At 40.7% G+C, this 27,298-nt stretch overlaps 1 protein-coding gene across 1 annotated transcript in view; it reads right to left on the reverse strand.

Moving 5' to 3' along the window:
- LOC109917904 (protein phosphatase 3 catalytic subunit alpha-like) overlaps nt 1–22,811 on the reverse strand; it is a 342,103-nt gene extending 319,292 nt beyond the window's left edge. Inside the window, exons 1-2 of the mRNA XM_048603968.1 lie at nt 22,736–22,811; nt 20,024–20,158 (exon numbers count right to left, since the gene is read on the reverse strand). Of these exons, the coding sequence (XP_048459925.1) occupies nt 20,024–20,158; nt 22,736–22,811 (211 nt within the window). The remainder of the gene's footprint in view (nt 1–20,023; nt 20,159–22,735) is intronic.
- Nucleotides 22,812–27,298: the final 4,487 nt, after the last annotated feature.

The raw sequence follows: 27,298 nt of genomic DNA on the forward strand, positions 1-27,298 counted from the left end.
GCCTAGACCCTTCTTCAGAAGGGTCTAGGCCCGAAACGTCAGCCTTTCTGCTCCTATGATGCTGCTTGGCCTGCTGTGTTCATCCAGCCCTGCACCTTGTCATCTAAGTAAGTACGCGCTTCCCTGATGTGTTGCAGTGTTCAAAGCTCAGACTCCAGTTTATCAACTCTGGCCAGAGTTCCTCAAGTATCGAACACTTGCTTCAGATGTGGTCACTTTGGACCACAATTGCGTCCCCCAGCTCCCACATCATGAAGGTACAATACAATGCCTGATGCTGCATATTTGTTTTAGTTACTTTGTTCTTCGTCTGATTTTTAAAAAAAATTCCTACTGGTCTTTTAGTTTGCAACCAGTAAATATTTCCCTTATTTACCTTCATTCTAAAGTAACCTATAATGGATAGTCAAATGAGTAGTTATCACCAACTAATGAACTTAGTGGTTTATCTATGATATCACTTTTTTATGCTGGGCCCCTAATCCTGGGCTTCAATTTATCCTGCTGAAAAAAAACCTTACAAACTATGAGCTAACAAAGAAAGCAAGCAAAAAGCACCCCTTCCCTTCTACACTGAATTTCCACATTGCCTTCAAATTCCCCCAACTGTATACTCACTTGAGCTGTCTCTCACTCAGGATGTGATCTCTCCTTCCTGACTGTGTGAAGCTTACTGATTTTCTACGTTTCTGTAAAACAGTGGATCTAAGATGACATTTTTAAACTTAAATAAGGCCAATTACATCAAAAACTGAGGTAGCTAAAATAAACTGGGAATCATGTTGTTATAGGTCAGTAGAGAAGCAGTGGCAGGCATTTAAGGAGATAGGTCAGAACATTCAGTAAAGATACATTTTCCATGAGTAAGAAAGCGTCTAAGCTAAGGATGCACCATCTGTGGCCAACAGAGGTAGCTGAAGATATTGTCAAGTTGAAAGATAAAGCGTATAATTGCACAAAGATGAGTGGCAGGTCAGAAGATTAGACAGAATATAAAGAATAGCAAAGATTGGCTTAAAGCTGAATAGAGAGGGAGAAATTACATTATGGGAGAAAGATGGCTACAAATATAAAAATAGATAGAGTTCCTAGTGGTATTTTAGAAGGAAAAGAGTAAATATAGTGAGCATTGGCCCTTGAGAGGTATGTTTAGGGAATTAATAATGGAAAAGCAAGGAAATAGTAGATTAATTGTGTATATTATTTCTAAACTGTCTTCACCATTCTGGATACAAATAACCCAGAAATAATTGTAAATCAGGAGCTTAGGGCAAGCAGGAACTTAAAACAGTTGCAATCATGAGGGAAATGCTACTGAAAAAAATTTTGGACCTAAAAATTGACAAGTTCATAGAATCTGATGGACTTTACCTTAGATTCTTAAAGAAATTGTTGCTGGGATAGTAGATATATTGATTTTAATTTTCCAAAGTCCCTAGATTCTGAAAAGCTCAATTAGAATATAAAATAGTGCAATAGAAAATGAGACTCCTTTATTAAAGAAGGAAAGGGGGAGACAGATAGCAAGAAACTACAAACTTTAACATCTGGCACAGGGAAAATGCTTCAATCTTTTATTAAGAATATACTTAGGCTCTTAGAAAATCCCAATGCAATCAGGCAAAGTTGGTTTTTTCGCAAACACATGGTTTTGTGAAAGGGAATTGAAATTTGAATAATGTATTGGACCTGCTTGAAAAGTAACAAACAATGTGAATAAAGGGAAATCCGTGAATGTGCTGTACTAAGATTTGACAAGGATCAACAATTATGAAGCAAATAAGAACACATTGTGTAGGGGGTAAAATATTAGCATGGATAAAAAAACTTAGTTAGCTAATGGAAAACAGACATTAGGCAGAACTGGGTCATTTTTAGGTTGGCATGTTGTGATGAGTGATGTGTCACAGGGATTGGTGCTGAGGACTCACAAATCACGAAAAGTTAGAATGCAGACAGAGCATGTGATTTAGGGGACAAGTGAATCATTGAATCCCTACTGCACAGAGGGAAGACATTTGGCCCATCAAGTCTACACCAACCCTCCAAAGAGTATCCCATCCAGACTCAGCCCCCTACCCTATCCCAGTAACCCCACATTTACCATGGCTCTTCCATCTCCACTTCACATTTTTGGACTGTGGGAGAAAACTGGAGTACCTGGCGGAAACCCACGCAAACACAGGGAGAATGTCCAAAATCCACACACAGTCACGAAGACTGGAATTGAACCCAGGTCCCTGGTGCTGTGAAGCTGCAGTGCAAACTACTGAGCCACTTGCTGCCACAAGTGAAATATTGTAGGTTATTGCAAGGGGAATGGAATATAAAAGTGGGGATGTCTTGCCACGCTTAGACAAGGCATTGATGAACCCACATCTGGAGTACTGTGTACAGTCTTGACCTCCTGTTCAAATAAAAAGGATACAAATGCACTAGAAGTGGTTCGGAGAAGGTGCATTCAATTCATGGCAGGGACAGAGGGATTAATTTACGAAAAAGATTGACAGTGTCAGCCTGCATCTAATGGTATTTAGAAGAATGAGAGGTAATATTACTGAAACATGCAAGATTTGAGGGTACTCAAAGGAGGTTTCATCTTTTGGGGGCATGTCAGTACTGCAGGCAGTAGAGTACAGAAAGCAGGCCAAGTAAAGTACTGCTTTGCACATCATCACATTCACTGAATCTGCTTTCTTAAGTTTAAGCCATTTTTGCCATCCTTATATGCATTTACTCCCATGCTCACCCAAAGATCACTGTAGAATGCAGGCAGAAAGTGGGAAATGAAAACAGAAAATGCTTGAGAAACTCAGCAGATCTGGCATCATTGTGGAGACAGAAACAAAGTTAACATTTTGCATCTGATATAATTTCTTCAGAACAGAAAAGTCATATCAGATTCAAATATATATTTTGTATCCCTCCCTACTGATACTGCCAGACCTGCTCAATGTCTCCAGTGGTTTCTTTTTTATTTCAGATCTCCAAACTCCATAGTTTATTCTCTTTTAATTAACAGAGGAAATGGGTGACTGCTATGTAGTGTTGGAAGACCAGGCTGGTAGTGCAAGAGTGCCCTGGGTGTATCACAGTCACTAACACATTTTCCATTGTAGACACGTGATACAAGAAATGCAGAAAGAATCAAGCTTGTGGTACCACAACTGGCTCAGCTGCATATGTGACATGGAAGAAGAATGGAAGGGCAATAGTGGTAAGCGATTGGATAGTTGAGGAAAGTTGCTTTCCTGGTGCCAGGATCAATGATATCACAGAGCGGCTGCAGTTTTGGGAGAGGGTGAAGAGATGTGGCTCACTTGGGTACCAACAACATAGGTCAAAAATGGATGAGGTCCTGAAAATAGAATTTTGGGAGCTAGGGAAGTATTTGACCAGCAAGCCCTCTAAAGCAGCTATCTCAGCATTACTCTCAGTACTACCACAAAGACAGCATAGAAGACTGAGCAAATGAATATGCCAAGAAGATTGGACCTGTGGGGAGAGCTCTACATTTCTGTGACTTTGGGTTTGGTTCTACGCAGTCAAAATTTTAGAAGGAGGGCAAGTTACATCTTTGTAGGACCAGGAAAATATTCTCAAGGGAGATTTGGTAGTGCTGTTTGGGAGGGTTTAAACTAACTTGTCAGGGAGATGGTAATTCAAATAGAATAAAATCAAAGCTTGTTATGGGAAACAAAAAAAAAGTTGCAAATGGAAGTGGAAAGCAGCAGCAACAAATCCAATTATCAGCCACCATCAATTCACAGAATAGCATTCAAAAAGGCACAATTAAACGCACTCACTGTAAATGCACACAGCATTCACAACAAGACAACTGACCTGTTGGTGCAGGCAGAAGTAAATGAGTACAATTTAACTGCCACAACAGAGATGCAGCTGCACATTAAAGGATACTCAACATTTAGGAAGGATAAGCAAAATGGAAAAGGTGGTAGTGGAGTGCTGATAAGGGATAAAAACAGTCTATTTGCAGGAGATAATCTCTGATAAGAAAATAGGATATAGAGATTCTTTGGGTGGAGCTAAGAAACAACAACATGCAGCAAACATTGGTAGAAGTGGTTTATAGGCCACAAAATAGTAGCAGTAATGTAGGGCATCACATCGACGAGGAAATTAGAGGTGCTTGTAGCAAGGAGAATGCAGTAATCATGGGTGACTTCAGTTTATGTATAAACAGGGTATATCTAAAAGGCCCCAGGGCTATGGAGGAAGAGGTCCTAGAATGTGCTGAAAATAATTTTCTGGAGTAATATGTTGAGAACCAGCTAAAACTCAGGTTATTTAAGATCTAGTATTGTGCAATGAGAAAAGACAAATTAATGACCTCATATGTCCCTATGATAGGGAAGAGGAGAGTTTTCCAGTTGAGTACGGGGATGCCCGAGCATATTATAAAACGTTCTGTTAAGTTTCTATTATTTAGCTAAAGTACATACATTTTATTCACTTTTACTATGACAGGTGGTGTTATGAAACCAGAGCTATTTTCAGTGAGGTTCTGCAGGACTCAATAATAGTTACAAGAGTCATTTTGAAAATGAGAGACTTAAAGTCACAGATTGGCAGAGCTGAGGTTTTTTTCAAAGAAGAAAAGGTTGAGAGGAGATTTAAGAGAAATGTTCAAAATCATGCGGGGTTTAGACGTTGTACATAGGTACTTGCTCCTATATGCAGAAAGATCAAGAATCAGATGACCCCGATTCAAGGCAACTGGCAAAGGAACATGACAGAAAACATTCATTTTATGTGATTGGAATCTGGAATGCACTGCCTGAGGGCATGGTGCAGGTAGTTTAAATCAAGGCTTTCAGAAGGAAGTTGAATAATTATCTGAAGAGAAAACATTGTAAGGCTACTGAAAAAAGGGGAGTGGGACTAGGTACGCTAGTCAGTGGAAATTTTTCACTGGGCTTGTTATGCTTATACCAGAACTCAGACAGAGAGCAGATTGTCTGAGGTAATCGTATGTTCAACATTGTTTTAAAAAAAAATACTGTAAATAAGATGGAAAGCTGGTTTGGCTGAAATGTTTATCAAAGTGAAAGTGAGTTCAGACGTCAAGTGGCAAGAGGCACCAACTGAACCATCTTGAGGAGATGTACGGTGATCGACAGAAAATGGAAGCTGAATAGAGGCAGATTGTCAAATAGCATACTGACCAACTACCTACTCCAAATTCATGTCCGCTATGAGAGGCTGAAGTGTTTGGGAAGTGTCAAGGTGAAGCAAAATGTCCAAGCTCCCCGCATGCAGAGAATCAAGAGCAAGAATAAAGGATGTCACATCAAGCATGAATGTGATTTCAAGTAACATGACTGAGGAAGCAAGCAAGTTGGTTTCATGAATAATTCAATCAGAGAGAGAAGAAAGCTCAAAATGTTTAGGAAGTTGAAGCAATAAATCTACCTATTTCAACACAAAGCTATTTTCAGAATGAAAAAAAAACATTCCACTGAAATGACTTGAAGTTGTGGTGTATGGAACTTCATAGAATACACATCTAAAAAGAGACAACAATATGGAAAATTTAACGATACTGCAAAGAAAAAACTCTTTCCAATGCGGGAATCACACGACAACTATTAACAACAGATGTGCATCACCAAAGTCGTTGCAAAAGAAATGAAGTAGGTTAAAGACCATGCAGAAAAAGAGAGAACTACCGACTTCAGGTCATTAGGAAGACATTCTAAATTTGAAGCACTTACTATCCATTGCAGAATCACATCTAATATCACACACTGTTGTGAGATTTGTGAGCACAGGCCAGCTGCGTGCGGTCAGTACTTTGCTCATTTGTGTGATAGGCAGCATGTTTTACTGACTTGATGGCAGCATTTTTTTAGTGGCAAACACTAAATTTGTTGCTACTGCAAATAAGTAACTTGACATATGAATTTAAATGCCAATGTGATGGTAACTTTGTAGAGTGTACATCTCAAAGTCTTGGAGATCGTATACAACAGCATATCCCTTTGGATGTTTGGAACAAGCAAGGTACTGTGTAATTCTGTGGGTGTGAAGAATTATGCTTACAACCAGTTTAGGATTATTAGTCAGGATTGCTGTGTGACTTCGGGTTTACTGGAAGCTACAAGTATTAACACACAGGGCCCTGTTCTTGGTAAGCAAAAAAAATGTGCATTCACCGTGCCTGTTTGAATGCAAGACAATAGTTAGTAACCATTCTTTGGTTCATTTCCCAAGACAGTGGCTTGACCAATACAAATCAACATGCCTCATTTAAAGTTAAAACAAAGCTTGGCAGTTAAATGTCAGTCATTGCCAACTGTTGCTTTCTCCATTGCAATGCCTCTAACAATCAGGATCCACGTACCAATCAGCACTTTTCTCTCATATGCTATGTTATTTTCCCTTTACTCTTCTTGTGAACTGTCCTGATGAGAACATGATGAAAAACTTCAATAAAATGAATCTATTCTGAAATATATTTTTGCAGATGAATAGTTGTATAATTTAGAAGAAATTATTTTGCGCAGTGATAATTTAAACTTCTCTGGATCAGTCATCTATACTATCCATTCTGATGAGGTGATCTCACTATTGGCCACTGATGTTACTACTGGCAACTTTAGAAACAAACTTCCTATTATCCTATTCTTGCGACACCGTTCCCATTTTGTGTTGTTCTTGTCTTTATGAGGGGGCTGTCATGTAGGCACCTAGAAAGGTCCATCATCATTTATCTGAGACTAATAATTCATTCCAATTATGTGATCATTGCTTTGCGAGCTTATTTGAGAAGGAGTTTCACTACTGCAGAAGGATGCATTTTGTCATCTCTAGACAATAAACTGCAGTGGTCTAGGTGTTGGGGGGCTCTTTAATTAGTCAGAGGAAATCCAGAATAGACCATTTAGATTGGTTGACAGAGCCTGGTACTTCATAGAAGCTTGCCTAGGTATGATCTCTCTAGTACTTGTCTTCTAGGAGTAAATGGGATTTCGGATGATGGTACAACATATGTGATGTATAATTTTCAGGAGATGTACTGTATGTGATTCGATGTGACCAATGGAAAAATTTGCTTCTACCATGTCCCATGTTCCATCTCAGTTATCTGACAGCTTGGATCTTCATGTCCTGCTCAAGTAGTTTAGTGGGATTTGGCAATGTGAAAATGAGCCTTATTTATTGCGTGTCAGTGGGACGCAGAGGTCGACTGTCCACTGTCATCAATTCACTTTGTTATACCTTGGAATCTGCAAAGAACTGCTCTACTTGGAAACAATCCAGTCATATAGAGAAATCTAATAAGTGGGAATACAAGACCTTGCACCAGTACCATGGAATACACCTCCAGCTCCACGTGGGAATGACAGCACACTTTTCATACCCTGGACACCAACATATGAACAACAATTTTGTCATATTTAAGAACTTAAGCTCCAGGTTTTGGAGCTAGGATAGTAGCTAGCATCAGCACAAAACACACAAGGTTGACATCTACATGAATAGCAGTCACTTCATTGTTTAAAGATGTGCAGGCAGAGAGGGAGTGGATGACAATCAGTCAAAGTGGACCAAGAAGATACTGGAGGAGCTTCAAGTGTAGCTTGCCCTCCATCCTGTATTCATTTCTGTAGCCAATGGCACCAAGGTGGTCAAACTCAATGTATTTGGGAAATTTAGGAATGCAATAGTGGTAGGTGATTAAATGGTTTAGGAAGCAAGCAAGTATTTCTGCAGTCACAGCCATTAATCCAGGATGATATGTTGCTGGCCCTGATGTTAGGGTCATCAATGTCATCAAGCAGCTGCACAACATTCGAGGATGAACATTTAGTGATTATGGTTCAGAATGGTACCAACCTCAAAGGTAGGTTGAGGGAGGAGATCCTGTGGGCAAATTTTATTGAATGAAAAAAGGCCAGGTAAGCCAGGTTTCAAAAGGTACTAACTTCTCAGTACTGCCAGCAAGTGCAGAAACAGTAGTTTAAAGCAGTTGATTGCCAAAGGGAATCAACAGAACTCTGACACTGGAAACAGTCCTGGAGATTTTGAAACTATACAAGGAAGACAGTTTACACCTGTCCCCAAAACTAGGATTGGTGTCCAGGTTGTACAGTTTGAAAGAAGGAAAGGAGAGAAGGTCAAAACTAATTAGACAAGGGGCTAGGCACCAGAATGAAACATTACAAAGTACATCTGAGGTGGGGGAGGGCTTGGAACGGAAGAAGAAAGGTGTCAATAACAAAGCCTGAGCTCAAAAAAGGGTGAGATAACAAGGTGTAGAGCTGGATGAACACAGCAGGCCAAGCAGCATCAGAGGAGCAGGAAAGCTGACGTTTCCGGCCTAGAAGTGTCTAGGCCCGATATGTCAGCTTTCCTGCTCCTCTGATGCTGCATGGCCTGCTGTGTTCATCCAGCTCTACACCTTGTTATCTCAGATTCTCCAGCATCTGCAGTTCCTACTATCTCAAAAAAGGGTGAGACTGGATTCTAAATATTCCTGTATATAAAGGTGCTCAAAAAAAAGGGTGAATATTGATTTAGGAGAATATATGAGGCTCAGCACTCAGGCTTGCAATGTGCAGGCTGCCTAGCGTATGGAAAAAATCCTGACATTGATAAATCAGACTTCGCTCATGGATACTTTTCAATGCAGGATGGAGGAACAGTGACCCAGAATATGCATGATGCAAATACCATGACCCTATTCAAGAATAGGAATGAGAGCAGTGATTGCAACATGAGGCATCTCAGCATTGTGGGAAATGTATTTTGCTATGTTTAGGTTAGATGGGCTTCAGATTGGTTTCACAGGTCGGCGCAACATCAAGGGCCAAAGGGCATCTACTGCGCTGTAATGTTCTATGTTCTATGTTCGATGTTACTCTTGCCCCACTGTAGGTCTTGGCTGAATATATCTATTCCACATCCCGGTGCAGTCTCAGAACTGGAACATCTACAATTGACATGATCTTTATGTCCAATAACTGCAGGAGAAATGCTGTGAACAAATGAGATCACAATATACTGCCTTTGTCAATCGCACTGAGGCATGTTTTAAGTTACGGTGAAAAGTTGGCTGTCCACAAAAGTTGGTCAATATGATCTCCTCTATACATGAAAACATGATGGGTCAACTGTGACGAGACAACAGCAAACATTGAGATCTGCAGTGTGGTCAACAGGGCTTTGTTCTGACACTAACACTTTAACATATTCCTGTCTGTGCTGCCATCATATGCCTTGCAGTCATCAATTGGGCATGCCTACTTACATACCAGATGCAGAAAGCTCTTCAGCCTTGCCCACCTGAGATCTAAATCAAAGGTTCTGCAGGTCCCCATCAGGGCATTAATCCATGCTGACAACATTGCACAAATATCTAAAACAGAAGTACCTATAGCAGCAACTGGTCAGGCTCCCCTATGCCTGTACAGACTTTGGTCTGACTATCAACATTAGAAAGGCAATTGTCATTGTGCAGGATGTCTATACATCACTGTCACCATTTAACATGCAACACTGGCAGCTTCACATACCTAGGCTCCACAGTACCAGCAACCAATAACTTGTTGCTGCCAACAAATTCAGTTTTTGCATTATGTCCAACAAAGCGTGGAACAACAGAAACCCACCAAGCCTGCATCCCAGTGCACTTCTCAACAGTGGAGAGATCTGGGCAGCAAATGCCACGTAGGAGAAACAGCTGAACAGTTTCCATTGCCACTGTCTCAGGCATATCCTCAACATCAAAAACAGAAATTGCAGCAGAAAGTCAGCAACTCTGGCACCATCTGTGGAGAGAAAGCAGAGTTTATAGTTTGGGTCCAGTGACTCTTCTTCAGAGCTGGGCATGAAACACTACTTTCTTTCTCCAGCAATTTTTGTTTTTGTTTAAGATTTCCAGCATCTGCAGAGCTTTTTTTTAAATATCCTCAGAATCTCTTGACTCATTAAGGTCACATTGCAGAGACTCTGAAATGTGCCATCATCATACAATCATTGCTAAACCAATAACATTTACACTGGTTTGGGCAAATTCTTCAGGTTGATGTCAGCCATAAATCCAAAAACCTACTTATGATGAATTGACCGGTGGATCGCAACTTTTTGGGCATTCATATCTCAACAACAACATTTGCAAGTGAGAAATGAAGATGATGGAGTTGGATACTGGCAACTGGAAGACAACTAATGATGATTATGACCATTGGAGCAATGTTCCCGGTAACATTTTTTGCCATTGTATGGTTCTCCAAAGTCCCTGTATGGAACACACTGATCAATGTGCACAGAGCTTCCCTGCATTGGGATTTTCTCTGGATGCTGAATGTTTGGAAGAAGCAAGCAGAAACTAAAAGCTCAGCAAGCTGAGAAGAGAACTGAGAGAAAACAAAGGCCATTGAATTGTGTATCTTTTTAAATGCACTGACTTCCTCTGTAGGAAATGCACCAGACTCTGCCATGCAAGAGTGGCATCCTTGAGTCACCCCCGGCAATGTGCATTTGATTTGATCACAACAGCAAAAATCATTGTCTTGAGACAGAAATCCGAGACCAATGGAAGATGAGGGACTGTGGCAGCACTGTTGCAGAGCATTGTGTGCAACAGTTGTTTTTCACAATGGAGGAAAGTGTATAGTCGGGGACTGTTTCGTTTTTTTAAATTCATTCATGGAATGTGGGTTGCTTTCTGGGACAACGTGTATTACCTATATCTAATTATCCTCAAGAAGCTGGTAATGAGCTGTCCTCTTGAACTAATGCAGATCTTGGGTGAAGATATATCCACAGTGCTGTTAGCAGAGAATTCCAGGATTTAGGCCTACAACAGTAATGAATAGCGAAGTAGTTCCACAACAGAATGGAGTATGGCTTGGAGGGGAGCACGGTGTTCTCATGTATCTGCTCCTGTCGTCATTCTATGTGGTAGTGATCATGGGTCTGGAAAATACCGTTGAAGCTGCCTGACTGAGTTACCACAATGCATCCTGCAGATGGTACACACTGCTGCCACTTTGCTTCAATAATGATGGGAGTAAATGGTGCAGCTGGGAGAAGGGCTGACAATCTAACAGGCTTTTTCCTGAATCTGTTGCATTTATGATCAAGTGTTGTTCAGCCTGCACTAATCTAGACAAATGGAGAGGGTTATATCACACTGTGGACTTGTGCCTTTAGATGGTTTCAGCTTTGGGGAGGCAGGAGGTGAGTTACTGCAGAATTCCCAACCTCTGACCTGCTCTTGTAGCCACAGTTTTTATATGGTTGGTCGAGTTTTGTTTATTAGTCAATGGTAACCCCCATTGATAATGAAGGATCCAGCAATGGTAATGCCATTGTATTTCAAGGGGAGATGGTTAGACATCGTCTTCTTGGAGATGGTCATCGTCTGGTACTGTGTGACATGAATGAAACTCGTCACTTGGAAGCCCAGGCCTGGATATTTTCCACTTGTGGTTGTATATGGACATGAATTGTTCCAGTATTTAAGCAGTGACAAGTGGTGCCATACATTGGGCAATCATCAGCAAATCTCCCCACTTCTGACCTTATGATAGAGGGAAGATCATTGATTAAGAAGTTGAAGATCATACCGCCTAGAATACTACACTGAGGAACTCTAGCAGGGATGTCCATCAGCTGAAATGATTGACTTCTCATAACTACAACCACCTTCCTTTGTGTTAGGTATGATTTCAATCAGCATAGAGATCTCCCCCTGATTCCCACTGACTCCAGTTTTGCTCAGATGCCATATGATTGCCTTGATAATCACTCTCACCTTGAAATCACTCTGAAATTGAGCCATTCCACTAATGTTTGGGCCATGAGTGTAAAGAGATCAGGAGCTAAATAACCTGGCAGAATCAAAACTGAAGGGCAGTGAACAGGTTGGATATCAATGACCGTGTGAGGTAAGAAAAGAAACAGGAATTTAAAGAGGATCCAGGAACAGAGAGACTCAAGGGAAAAAGGGCTCAAAGCTCTGAACGTGGTAGGGCAGGTTTAGAAATGACCCTAAGTTTATAAACTGAGTACAAAAGAAATAACCTCTGTAAAAATCTGGTATGGTGTGGAGTAATCGTGTCCAATCCTGGGCACTGCACATTAGGAAGAACGAGATGCCACAGATGACAGCTGCATAGATATGATGGGCCAAATGTCTATGGTATTATGATCCAAGAGGAGAATTCTATACTGCCCCAGAGATGGGTTTGCAGCCATAAAATTCCACAAGCATCCTCCATGCCACATTTTTATTTGTCCCCTACCTTTTCTTATTTCCCTGTGGGGCGTGGGCCTCGCTGGCTCTGCCAGCATTTATTGCTCATCCCTTGTTGCCCTTGAGAAGGTGATGGCTGGCCGATTTCTTAAACGGTTGCAATCCGGACCACAATGCCATTAGTGAGGGAACTCCAGGATTTTGACCCAGTAACAGTGAAGGAACAGCAATATATTTCCAAGTCAGGATCTTTTAGTGTCTTGGAGGGGATCTCACAAGTGGTAGCGTTCCCATATATCCTTTGCCTTCCTAGATGAAAATGGTCATGTCTTTGGAAGGATCTTTGGTGAATTTGCAGTGCATCTTGTATATAGTATATACTCCTGCTACAGAGCATTAGTGGTGGAAGGAGTGAATGCTTGTGGATGTACTGCCAATCAATCAAGCTGCTTTGTTCTGGATGGTGTCAAGCTTCTTGAATGCTGTTGGAGCTGCACTCATCCAGGCAAGTGGGGAGTATTCCATCAGACTCCTGACTTGTGCCTTGTAGATGGTGGACGGGCTTCAAAGAGTTAGGAGGTGAGTTACTCACAGCAATATTCAGTGAATAATACAAACAAAACATACAGAAGAGGCCTTTCAGCCCATCAAATCTATAGCAACAAAAAAAATACTACAACCTGTACTAGTCCCCCTTTCCTGCACTAGGTACATAGCTTTGAAGATGACTCTTCAAATACTTTTTAAAAGGTTGTGACGTTTCTTGTTTGAACTACCCTCCCAGACAATGCACTCTTAATCCCCACCACCCTGTGGGTGAAAAGGTGTTTCCTCAAAACTCCTTCGTAGCTCCTGCCTTTCAGTTTAAAATCATGCCTCCTTGTTATTAACCCTTCAAATAAAGGGAACAGCTGCTTTCTATTCACCCTATCCATGTCACTTAATCTTATATTCTCCTATCAGATTCCCCCTCAATCTTCTCTGCTACAAAGAAAACAACCTGAGCTTATGTGGCCTCTCTTCATAGCTAAAATGCTCAATCCCCGGCAAATTTGTGTATCTTCTTTGCAACCCCTCTACTGCAATCACATCCTTCCTTCCACATGGTAACCAGGACTGCACACGGTACTCCAGATGTGGCCTAACCAAAGCTCCAACATGACCATCCTGCTCTTACAATCTATACTATGGCTAATAAAGGCAAGTATCCTGTATATCTTCTTAACTACCCTATTAATCTGTCCACATATCCCTGAAGTGAATGGACAAGTAACCCAAGATCCCTGTTTTCCTCTGAATTTCCAAGTATATTGCCATTCATTGAGTACTCTCTTGACCTGTTTCTTCTTCTATTGTGGAATACCTCACATTTATCAGGGTTAAATTTCACCTGCTATTGATCTGCCCATCTAACCAATCCATTTATACCTCCCAGAATCTAATACCTTCCTCTTCACTGTCAACCACTCAGCCAAATTTTGTGTCATCCGCAAACTTCCTAATCATCCCTCATTCTAATCTACATCATTTATGAATATAACAACAATAAAGGAACCCAGCATTGATCTCTGTATGTCACTGCAAACCAGGCTCCAATTATACAAACAGCCTTCTACTACCATCCTGTCGCCTATCATTAAGTCAATTTTAGATCCATCTTGCTAAGTTACCTTGGATCACACAAGCTTTTACCTTTTGCATCGGTTTCTCATGCGGTACCTTGTCAAAGGCTGGAAAGACATTATTAAGTTGGAGAGAATTCAGCAGCGATTTACCCGGACATTGCCAGGAATACAGGATTTGAGTTATAAAGAAAGGCTGGATAGACTGGGATTTTTCCACTGGAGCATAGAAGGTTGCGAGGTGACTTTATTGCAGTTTATAAAGGCATGAGGGGCATAGACAGTGTAGGTGTCTTTTCCCAGGGTAGGGGATTTGAAGACTAGGGAGTATATTTTAAAGGTGAGAGGAGAGAGATTTAGAAAAGACATGAGGGGCAATTTTTTTTTTAAAGAGAGGGTGGTTTGCAAGTGGAATGAACTTCCTGAGGAGATGGTGGATGTGGCACAGTTACTACATTTAAAAGATACTTATATAAGTACATGAACATAAAGGTTTGGAGGGATATGGGCCAGGAACAGGCAGGTGGGACTAGTTTAGTTTGGGATTATGTTTGGCATGAGCTGGATGGACTAAAGGATTTGTTACCATGCTGTATAACTCTATGACTCAATGAAATCAATAAATTACATCAATTGCCCTATCCTCATCCAAACACTTGGTCACCTCCTCAGAAATTTCCACCAGATTTGTTAGGCATAATTTCCCTCTGATAAAGCCAAGTTAAGGATCCCTGATCAAACCTTGCCTCTCTAAATGGAGGTTAATGTTTTCTTCTCTAATTTCTCCAATAGTTGCCCTACCACTGAGATTAGACTTAATGGTCTATCATTCTCTGGTTTATCTTTACCACACCTCTTTTAAAGTGGAACCATATTAACTGTTCTCCAGTCCCTTGGCACCTCACCCATGGCCACAGAAGATTTAAAAATTTGCGTCAGGGCCCATGTAATTCCCTCCCTTGTCTCCCACAATAGCCTTGGATACAATTCATCTGGATTTGGGGTTTTATCCACTTTTAAATTCACCAAAATCTCCAATTCCTCCACGCTGCTTATATCAATCCACTCAAGAACTTCACAAACCATCTTCTCAAATGTTGTACTTGCAACCTCTATCTCCTGAGAAAAGATAAATGTGAAGTACACTTTACCAATATCTTTGGCTTCATGCACAGATTGCCCCTTGGTTACTCATTGGCCCTAACCCTTTCCTAGGTTATTTTCTTTCCCATGACATACTTGTACAATATCCTTGAGTTCTCCCTAATCTGGCCTGCCATCTTTTTCTCATTCCCACACTTTGCTGTCCTAATTGCTTTCCTGAATTCCCCCTTGCACTTCCCACACTCCTGTAGGGCCTCCGCTGCCTTGCTCCCTTTGCATCCATTATATGTCTCTTTACCTTTACATCAAGTCCTAAATATTCTTAGGCATCTAGGGTTCTCTGAGCTTGTAGCTCCTATATTTCACCATAAACGGAATATGTTGGGCCTGTACTCCTCTCAGTACCTTAAATGTTCTGCTGTAGATTTACCTTCATGTAGTTTTTCCAGCCTATTTTGGTTACAGGCTCCCTTATGAGAAGAAAATTTGCCTTAGCCCAATCCAAAACCCCTTTTTGCAGACCATCTATTTTCTTTTCCATAATAAACTTAAAATGTACGATGTTGTGGTCGCTATCATTAAAGTGCTCTCCTGCTGTCATTTCAAACACCTGCCTTCATTGCCCAGAATCAAGTCCAGTTCTGCACCGTCACTTGCAGGATCATCTACATGTTGGTATAAAAGGCTCTCCTGCATACATTTCAATTAATCTGTCCACTCTAAACCCTACGATTATCCCAATTAATATTGGGATATTGGAAATTCCCCTTATTGCCCTATTATTTTTACATGGCTTAGTAAACTAACTATATATCTGCTCCTCAATTGCTGCTGACTAATTGGGGGCCTGTAGTATACTCCTAACAGTTTGACTGCACTCCTTGTATTCCTAAAATCCACCCACAAAGCTTCATTTGACATACCTATCATCCATCTTTACTGCAGTGACTGATTCCCTAATTAATAACACAACACCACCTCTATTTTAGTATGCCTGAAGATCCTACACCCCTAAATGTTAAATTGCCAGTCTTGTTCCTCCCTCAACCACTCTCTGTAAAGTCAACAACATTGCAGTTCAATGTGGCAATCCACACCCTTAACTCATTTGCCTTATTTCTAACACTCCAGGCGTTAAAGAAGAAACCATCCAGCATTACCTTACTATCTTGAGACACCACATGGCTGAATTTATTCTGCCTTGGCTCCTTTTCTAGGTTATGCTGTGCTAACACATGGTGATCCTGCCTCTGCTGAACTTATATAAATTCTTCCCAACTGCACTCGCAAACCTCCTGCAGGGATGTTATCTCTGATTTGGTTCACATGCAGTCTATCCTGCTTGAGAGGTCCCAATTTCCCACAAATGGTCCCAATGATCCACTTCCCTCTTGCACCAACTTTGTTGGTATTCATCTGCTCTATTGTCCTATTTCTGTGCTCGCTCCCCATGGCATGGGAGTAATTCTGAGACTACAACCTTTGAGGTCTTGCTTCTTATCTACTGCCCAGATCTCTGAACTCTTGATGCAAGACCTCATCCCTAATTCCACGCATGTCATTGGTACCAATGTGCACTAAAACCGCTGCTGAATTGGTCCCCTCCTTCAGGATGGCCTGCAGCCACTTAGTGACACCCCTGACCTTGGCACCAGGAAGCAACGCACCATCCTGGAGTCACATCTGAGTCCACAGAAATGGCTGTCTGTTCTCCTAATGAATGAATCCGTTAACACTTTCGTTCCTGCTTTCTTCGTCCTCCCCTCCTGTACAGTAAGGCCTGTTACAATGCCAGTGGCTTGGCTCTGACTGCGCTCCCTTGGGATACTAGTCTTCTCTTCAGCTTCCAGAACAGAAAACGAATTTGAGAGAGGACCACAGGGGACTCCTGCACTTCCTGCCTGTTTCTTTTTGGCTGCCTGGCAGTCATCCATTTCCTCTTGCCTTCAGCCCCTTAAGCCACAGTGTCACCACCTCTCTCTATGCCATCCATATAAATTTCAGCCTCGCAGATGGGCCATAGTGTTCTCCATCTGCTGTTCAAGCTCCGAAACCCAGAGCTCAAGTTTGTGCAGTTCGGAGCACTTCTTGCACACATGGTCACCTAGGATGGCAGAAGGGACTCTAGTCTCTAACCTCTTCTTGTGGTCACTGTACGTATATAGCAAGTCCAGTTGAATTTCTGGTCAATGGTAACCCCTAGGATGTTGATCGTGGGGGATTCAGTGACAGGAATGACATTGAATATGAAAGGGCAGTGGTCAGATTGTCTTTTGCTGGAGATGGTCATTGCCTGGCATTTGTGAGGCGCAAATTTTATTCGTCACTTTTCAGCCCAAGCCTGAATATTGTCCGGGTCTTGTTGCATTTGAACATGGTTCAGTTTCTGAGAAGTCATGAATGGTGTTTAACGTTGTGCAATCATCAGTGAACATTCCCACTTCTGACCTTATAATGAGGGAACGTCATTGATGAAGAAATGTTAGATGGGCTGGTGAGGCCTCGGACATCCCACTTGCATTGCCCCAATTAAGGCCTGGCCACAACTTTGATATTTATGGGAGGGGTTCAGGGAAAAAGGAGCAGCTTGACAGGTCACTCTGTTTGGCCTCGGGCAAACAGAGGGGCATCTCCATTAAGGTGCCCCTTTGTAAATCAGGGACCCCCATCAAGATCTCCCTCACATCCATCTGCAGACCTCTCCATCAATACTGTCATCTCTTCCTATTCCCCTGAGCCTTACCTCCTCTCCCCAAATTTTAGATTTTTAGATGTGGAATTCTTTTGTTCTTGCACAGATGTCATTTGATAAGCCTAGATTTTCTAATTGTAATATTGTTGGCATTTCAGTCAGAAAATGTAGGCCATCAACTCCATTTTAAAATAGCTGAGCCTGTAACTGAGAGCTAGCTGATGGCTTTGCTGAAATTCTGATATGTAGGACATCTGTGACAAAAGTAAACTAGAGTGCAATGCTTCTCTTACTCAAAAGAGAAATGCTGTAAGCAAGCTGACATTCCTAGGAAAAATAGTCTTTACCTTCAGCCTGTCATAGAGGGCACTGAGTGCAATATTAGCTCCCATTTTTTTGTAAGAATAGCATCATATCCCTTAATTTGAATGGCAGGAGTTCACCCAGCAAAACCAATTATTCCAACGTGCTTGAAAGTGCAGATTGTAAATTTTATTTTACTGCACAAGTAGTAACCACTTTTCATGAAGTAACCACACAAGCAGTTCAGATTGAAGGACTCTCCATGCATCAATTTTTACTTGTGATCTCATGTGAAGATGTGAAATTATCTTTGGGACTTATTTAGCATATTTTTTGTATTTAAGAGGTCTTCATAGCAATGTAGGCTCTAATATATCATGAAAACGATCAGCACAAAATGGACCATGCCATGCCATCAGACAAACCAGATCACTTTACCAATTTCACAGTCCTATTCTTTAAATGTAAAAGAACTTCAGGGAGCCATTTGCTTTTGCACCACATTATACACAGTGGAAAAAAAAAGTGTTATTCTAAAAGAAAGTCTTATTAAGCTACAAAAGGAGATATTAATACAGATAACCAGAAATTTGGTCAAAGAGGTAAGTTTTAAGGGGTACTTTGAAATGGTCAATGTACGATTGAAAGGCTGAGGTTTAGAAATGTAATTTCCGAGTTTAGTACTTGTGCAGCAGGACATATGAAGTCAAAGGTGAGGCAATTAAAACTGGCAGCACTCTCAAGGTGACAGCTAGTGATTTTAATTTTACTGAGGCATTGTTTAACTGTGAACTAGTACAAGTCAATGAACAAATGGGATATTGGTGAACAGAGTTTTGTGAGGGATTGGACACAAGAATTTTAAATGGCTTCTACACAGGGTGGAATGTGATATGCTTCAAATCTCAATAGAGTATGATGACATGCAAGGATAACTAAACATTTTCAATTGCATCACCAATATTAAAAATGACGATGTGAAAACCGTCAATTCTCTTTTGTTTAAAATGATTACAATTCCGACAATCTCTACAAAATAATTTCAAATAAATTGAAATGCAAATAAACTAAGTTCATTACTGGATAGCTTTCATTACCAAGGTAATAAACTACTAATCTTTCACTTTATAGTTCATAATACAATGTGAATTTCACTTGTTTCAACCACACATAGACTAGATTTGATTGTGTTACAGCTTGCTCCATGCAATAGCGTGACACTGAAAATCATGCAATATTGTACAACTAAGAACCAGAGTGGCATAACTGGTAACAGTTTCACCTCTAAGTCAGAAGACCATGCATTTATTCATAAATTAGGCTGTTTTTTTTTCCATACCAAAGGACTGCTTCATTATCAGAGTTCTTTAGTTTTAGCTAAGACATTAAAGTGATGTCTGTCTGTTCTAGTGAATGTTACATCCTGTAACACTATTTCAGGCAATTAAGGGAATTCTCTTGGTAACCTGGGCAACTGTTATCTCCACATTCAGCATCACCCAAGTCACTTAATTGCTAATTATGGAACCTTGCTATGTGCAAAGTAAATGCTTCAGGAAATGCTAAGGCACCACATACATGCAAGTCTTTCCATTTTGCCTTTCTTTGTTTACTGAGATCCGTCATAGCCACTATTAACATATATTAAGTAGTGAGTAACTGGGGCAAGAAAAATGTGGAGCTAAGAAATTAGGACATTTGTATTTTAAAATTAAGGAAGTTCATAATTTTAAAATCAAAAGCTATTTCATTTTTACAATTATTTTTGGTAAAAGCTTTTTTTCTAAAAAAGTATTATTTTGCAGCAAGTTTTAAAAGTTCGAGGGAAACATTCTGCTTTGTGAAATGTGATACACGGGAAACATTTGAAGTGATGCCATATGTTCAAGCGGGGCATGGAAAACATTTCATGTCATATACAAGGCATGCAGGTCATTCCCAAATGATCTTTTTCTGCATTCTAGTCACTAACCCATAGTATTCCATGTATGTCATGTTTGTTATAAAATGCCAGTAATTTTTGCATCTTCAAGTGACGAGAATGAAGAAAAATTCAGGAATTAACCATTCACTTACTTTTACGTTGGAAGGAAGAATCCTTTGTGACTTCATGCTGAGCTGTTGGATTCGTGCTATAAGCGGAAGTCTGGCTCAGGATGGTGCTGCCGTCCGTAGAATAGGGGTCTCTGTTCTCAGTTTGAGCTGTATACACTAAAACAGAAATTTGTGTGATGTATGTATGTGTGCATATGAAAATAATTTATTTGGAATTGTTCAAGTTAGCAAATGGTAGCTAAAATTGCTACGATATATACTGCTACATCAAAAGGCAATTGTTGCCTCATCTTTGGTGGCTGTGATTTGGATTTGAAAACTAAAGGATTTGATACCACAGATTTCATAAAATAAGTATCTTTCTTAAAGAAATTTACACTCTATGCAAACTATGATTGTATCGTTTAATATGCAAGTCTATATTTGATTTCAATAGCCCTTTCCAAATGACTTGAGCATGACTTTCCATAAATAAATGGAAAAATGTTTAATACTCTTGAAATCCAATTTGTCAACTTAATAGCACAACATTTTGTATTTTTTTAAAATTGCTTGTCATGGAATTTCAATGTTGCCAGCGAGGCTGGCATTTATTGCTTGTCCCTAATTGTCATTGAGAAAGTAATGGTGAGCTGCCATCTGATATTGCTACACCCACACTTCTAATAGGAAGGGCCTTCCAGGAGGTTGGATAGTGACAATGATACTGAAGGAATGGTGATGTAGTTCTAGGTCTGAACAGTCTCTGGCTTGGAATGGCACCTGCAAAAGGTGGTGTTCCAATGCATCTGCTGCCCTTGTCCCTCCAGTTGCAAGACTTTAGAAGTTTGAAAGTACTATCAAGGGAGTTTTGGGGACCCACTGCAATGCATCTTACACATGATGCACATTGGTAAATGTGGTACCAATCAAGACAGCTTTGTCCTGGATACTATCAGGGTTCTTAGATGTAATTGGAGTTGCACTCAACCAGGCAAATGCAGAGTATTCCATCGTAGTCTTGACTTGGGCCTTGTAGATGGTTTCCAGGGTTTGAGGCTTCAAGAAGCGAGTTATCTTGCACAGAATTTGCAACCTCTGAAGTATCAGCGTGGCTGATTGCTTGCTAATTGTGTGGTGCAAAAGTTACTTGCTACTTGTCAGCCAACGCCTGGACAACAAGGTGCAGGGCTGGATGAACACAGCAGGCCAAGCAGCATCATAGGAGCAGAGGTGTCCAGGTCATACTGAAGGATTCAATGTCCATGTGCAGCATCTGTTCAGCCTTATCTGCCATCATCAGCAAACTCCGCCACATCTCAGCTTATGATGGGAAGATCATTGATAAAGCAGTTGAAAATGGTTGAAACTAAGACATGACCCTGAGGAACTCTTATAGTGATGTCCTATGGCTCAGATGATTGACCTCCAACTATCTCAACCATCTTTTCCTAGGTATGACTCCAATCAGCGAACAGTATTCCCCAATGCCCATTGGCTTCAGTTTTCGGGAGCTCTGTTCTTGGTCAAATGCTGCCTTAATGTGATCATTCTAATCTTATTTCTTCATTCAAGCTCCTTTGTCGATGTTTGGACCAAGACTGCAATAAGGTTAAAACCTAAATGCCACGAGTGAAACTGAAACTGAGCATAAATCAGCAGGTTATTGATGAGTAAGCAGAGTTTCAAAACACTGTTGACAACTTCATCAGTCATTTTGCTGATAATTTAGAGTAGACTGATATGGTGGTAAGTGAGAAATTTGGAGTTGTCCTGCTTCTTGAGTTAGGACATTTCTGGGCAATTTTTCACTTGGCCAGGTAGATGATATGAGCTGAACCTGTACTGAAATAACTTGGCCAAGTGCACAGCTAACACTCTAACATGCCTTCAGTGCTGCCATGGAATGTTATGATGGCACAATGTCTTTGCAGCATCCGGTTCCTTTAGGCATGTCTTGCTATCAGAGCGAATCGAATTGTCTGAAGACTAGCATCTGCGATCTTGGGGAACTCTGGAGGAGGCCAAGATGGATCACCCACACAACACCTCTGGTTGAAGACGGTTGGAGTTATTTCCTCTTGTTAGTTGTTTAATTGGGTTCAGCACCATTCACAGCTGGATATGGCAGGACTGAAGATTTACATCTGATCCATTAGTCACTGAATTGCTTTGCTCTGCCTATCACTTACTTGTTCAGCCGTTTGGGTTGCAAATAGACCTGTTTACAGCTTCACTCGGTTGATACCTCATTTCTAGGTATGGCTGGTGCTACTCCTTACTCTACACATTGAACAGGACTGTTACTCTGACTCAATTGTAACAGTGGAGTGAGGATATGCCGGGACATAAGTTTGCAGATAGTGGTTGAGTACAATTCTGCTCCTGTCGATGGACCAAAATGTCTCTTGGCTGCCGAATTCTGACTTTCAAGATCTGCCCTAAATTTTTCTTATTTAGCATGATAGTAGTGAAACACAATGGGGTGGTATCTGAAGGTGGAATTTCAGGACTTTGTCTTCACAAGGACTCTGAAGTGGTCACTCCTACTGATGCTGTCATGGATAGATGCATCTGCGACAAGTAGATTGGTCAGGACAAGGTCAGGTTTTTCCCTCTGATTGGTTCCCTCACCACCTGTCACAAATGCAGTCTAACAGGTATGTACTTCAGAATTCAGGAAAGTTAGTCATTGGTGGTACTCTTGGTGACACTGGAGTCCCTCAATCACTGTAAGTTATGCGTCTTTGCCACCCTTAATGACCCTTCCAAGTGTCCAAGAACTTAGATTCAGCGATGAGTTATGGGGGTTGGGGATGCAATAGATCATCATCAACAGATTTCCTTTGCCACATTTGACTTGATGCTATGGAATGCAGATTTATTATTGAGGTTCCCACGGCAACTTGCCTTCAGGTATATACCCCTGTGCCTTGAACTCTATTAGGCCTATTTTACTGGTGAGACAGGACATACAGAGATGGTGGTGATATCTGGGACACGACCTCTAAGGTATGATTCATTGAGTATGTCTTTGTCAGGTTGTTGCTTAATTGATTCATAACACAGCTGTCCTAAATTTCGGACATGTCCCCAGTGGAGGGTCTTTCAGGGTTGGCCATTGTTCCAATGTGTGAGTCGATTGCAGGTGGCCGATCCAGTTTTATTCTTTGTGACTTCACAGCAGTTTGATACAACTGAGAGGCTTGCTAGGCCATTTTTACCACATTGCTTTGGGCCTGGAATCACATATTGGCCAGTTCAGATAAGGACAACTAAAAGCAGGCTAGTGAACCAGATAGCTGTTTGTGGACAACAGTTTCACAATCCTTGTATTATTATCACCATTACTAAGGGTAGTTTTTAAACTCCAGCTTTATTAATTTTAAATTCCACCATCTACCGTGGTGGGATTTGAACCCACGGCTCAAAGCATTAGCCTGAGCATTTAGATTACCAGCCCAAATTACTGCTCCACCGTCTCTCCTTGAAACTAATATGATTTTTTTTTAGGTTTAATCTAAAACTTATACTAATACTTCTGGCATTGCAATTCTTTTGACATTGCATTAGAATCTTTAAGCACACCACAATATTTTCTGAATTTTAGTGTATTCCTGTTTTTATAAATGGCTGGTCTGCTTATACAAATTAAGAATACAATATTCAGACTGTAATACAGCAGCCTGCAACTGCATGCAAAACATACACTACAATATTTACATTGATCAAACACAAAGATTATCCAATTTAATGATGAGAATGGGTGCATAAAACAAAACTGCTTACTCAACAAGTTTATAAAAGATTAGAGGTAAATAACTGAGAAATATACGAATGAATGATAATCCAGTAGCAATGAGCAGAGATGTTCTACAATGAAAGCATTTTTCTATTTTTTAATGCTTATCTGGAGAAATTAATTTCCAAAAAACAATCTTCAAGAATAATGTGATTTTGTTGTCGCAGAAACTCTCATATGGACTACATTCTAGGTGTTTGCAGGTTTTGTTTTGGGTTCGTACATCTTTTTGTGTTTTACTAATACAAATTCTTTTTATTACAACAAAGCTTCTGTAATCAATGCTTCTGGTGTGGAAAACTTTATCATATCATGAAGTTCCATCATGAATTTTGGTCATGTGTATGAAAATACCATGGAAGTAACATTACTACTGTATATTCATGCATATGTTTAGGTCAGGGCCTCAGATTACAAGGATGAAAAGCTCTTTCAAAGAGCGATCATTTTGGGATGGTTGCTTAAAAATGGAAGAGTAGAGCAACAACCAAGCTCCACATTTTTGGCCAGAATTGCAATGTTAGCCTCTTCAGGAATATGGAGCACAGTGTAAATAAGAGTCCATCTTCATTGTGCTAGATTATAAGTGGAAGCCATTCATGCCAGATTTTTGTGAACACAGTGAAAAACTACAGAATATATATAAACAGCTTTCAATGTGATGGTGAATGATTGTGACTGAGGTAAGTGGGTAATAGCATAAAGTCATAGGTTGGTGGGGGGCAAAGTGGAAAGAAGGTTGAGTTACAGGTGGATACGATGGCAAGTCAGTAGGATGACAGATAGGTGAGGTGGATGGTCAGGTTGTGAGGGCTTGTTAAATCAGGTCAGAGAATTGAAGGAGTGTGTGTAGGTAGATATGAGCCAAGTTTGTGTGGTAGTTAGGGATTGGCGGTTCAGGAGGTATTGTCCAGTCATGTTGCGTTAGATATGGGGTCAAGGGCTTGGGTTAAGTAAGGTGGAATTTGATTGCTAGGATCTAATCAAGTTGGATCAGGGGGTTGAGTCAGCAGAGTTGGGGACTCAGAAGAGAATTGGGTCGAGTGGGGGACAGTCAGGAGTTTGGTGGTTTATCCATAGGTCACGGGAGATTCAGGGAAACTCAAGAGATAGATGTGTTTTAAACTGTCTAACATTTACTTGTTAACCCATCAGGTATGTTAGTCAAAGTGTTTGAAGTCTCTGGCCCTAAGCCAGAGTTAAAAACTTTTTCAGAGGTCACAGCAGTGGGGAAATTGCTGGTCAGTAGTTCAAATATCCCGGTCAATTCCACAAGGTCAGTGCATTGTTATTTCTGAGGGGGTCAACATGCAACTCTCGTCATACAATCTTAGACAATCCAGAGATGGGAAGTTCTGGCCCATTGTTTCTCTCAAACTACAAAGCCCGTTAACTGGGTGGCTCAGTTTATTTGGCAATGGGGCAGAATAAACTGCCATAATTTCAATGGAAATTCATAGTGGCAAGTTGCTGTAAGTGGGAGATCAAAATGGTGCAGCACACTTGGAACAGCACACACTACAGGATACAAGGATTCTGTATGAACAGGGCTAGCAATGCTTTCCTTCTTCTTCCTTTCCCAGCTGTGTAACCTTTAATCCTGGAACTGATTTTCACTGTGAAAGCAAACTGGAGATTCTTCCCTTCAGTCCAAGTTAAGCAAATCTTCCATCCTCCTTTACATCTTCCTGAATTTAGTCTCTTCAGAGTCAGCATGAGCTCGCACCTACATTTTGCGTGGTGACCAACAAAGTCAGCATTTTCCCTACTTTAGAGCAGAACTTGTAGCTTCTATTTTGCCCCTCTCTGATATTCTTGCAGAGTGACTTGTGTCTGTGGGCTTCAGTGACAAAGTTTAAAAAAAATTACAACCCAATATCACAATAGCTTTCTACTGACTTTTCCTACACAAAAACCATCTCAAAAACAACATGAATCACGTGCCTCATATGCAAAAACAAATGCTATTTTAGCCATCTGCTGGTCCCCAGCTCCATTCTATATTGACATAAAACTGACAGTTTGAAATATAATCAATTACAAACCCTGTTTTCCCAACACCTCCCTGAGGAGCCTAGAAAATTCACAAACCACCTACAATGTGAGCAGCTGCCCTTGCCATTGTCTAACTGAACATCTGACACTTTCTTCCGGCAAGACACCAAGTGTCCCCCTTCCACATACAACAAACAAGCAATCCAGATTTGTCGTCAAGCAGAATATGGAGCAGGTCACATGACAACCATGATTACTTCATTTTTTTTCTTAAATTAAATTGACAGTACCAAAGCATGACAATCTTACAAACATTGCACTCCTAACAGGAGCCAGATGCCATTTTCACCAAGCTAACAGCATAGCAGAGAGCAACTTCCTGATTAACCTTAAGTGAGAATTAGGGCAGTGGAATTGACATTAACATTGGACAAGGATTGTACCTTGGCAATAAAACTATGGAGGAACTAAATTTTGTTTTGGGAAAAGGGTAGGTTAGAATTACCACATAAACTCTCATCATGAATGCATTGCAGTAAACTGAACTCAAACTCAGACTTTCTCACGTTCCCACTTGATACAAATGTAGGAAAATCAGGGATATATCTAAAAGTTAAGCAGATGGAGTTATAGAGTCATACAGTTGTACAGCTCAGAAACAGACCTTTCGGTCCAACTCATCCATGCTGACCAGATATCTTAAATTAATCTAGTCCCATGTGCCAGCATTTGGCCCAAATCCCTGTAAACCTGTCCTATTCATATACCCATCCAAATGCCTTTTAAATATTATCATTGTACCAGCTTCCACCACTTCCTCTGGCAGCTCATTCCATACATGCACAACCCTGTGTGAAGAAGTTGCCCCTCAGGTCCCTTTTAAATCTTTCCCCTCTCACCTTAAATCTATGCCTTCTAGTTTTTGACTCCCCCACTCAGGGGAAAAGACCTTGTCTATTTACTCTATCCATGCCACTCATGATTTTATAAACCTCTATAAGGTCGTCCCTCAGCTCTGACACTCTAGGGAAAATAGCCCCAGTCTATTCACCCTCTCCCTATAGCTCAAACCCTCCATACCAAACGCCTTCTTCACTATCCCATCTACATGCGACTCCACTTTTGAGGAACTACAAACCTGCACTCCAAAGTCTCTTTGTTCAGTAACACTCCCCAGGACCTTACCATTAAGTGTATTAAGTCCTGCCCTGATTTGCCTTTCCAAAATGCAGCACTTCACATTTATCTAAATTAGACTGCATCTCCCTCTCCTCAGCCCATTGGACAACCTGATCAAGACCTCATTGAACTCTGAGGTAACTTTCTTCGCTATCCACTACACCCCCAATTTTGGTGTCATCTGCAAACTTACTAGCTATACTTCCTATGTTCACGTCCAAATCATTTATATAAGTGAATTAATATAAATTATTATAAACATTTTTAAAATTTCAATGACATATTCTCTACAAATAGCACAGCAACTGTCAAAGATAATGCTCAGAGAGATCTGGAGCTAT

The sequence above is a fragment of the Rhincodon typus genome, chromosome 12 (assembly GCF_021869965.1).
Source record: "Rhincodon typus isolate 14 chromosome 12, sRhiTyp1.1, whole genome shotgun sequence".
In the NCBI taxonomy this organism is placed as follows: Eukaryota; Metazoa; Chordata; class Chondrichthyes; order Orectolobiformes; family Rhincodontidae; genus Rhincodon; species Rhincodon typus.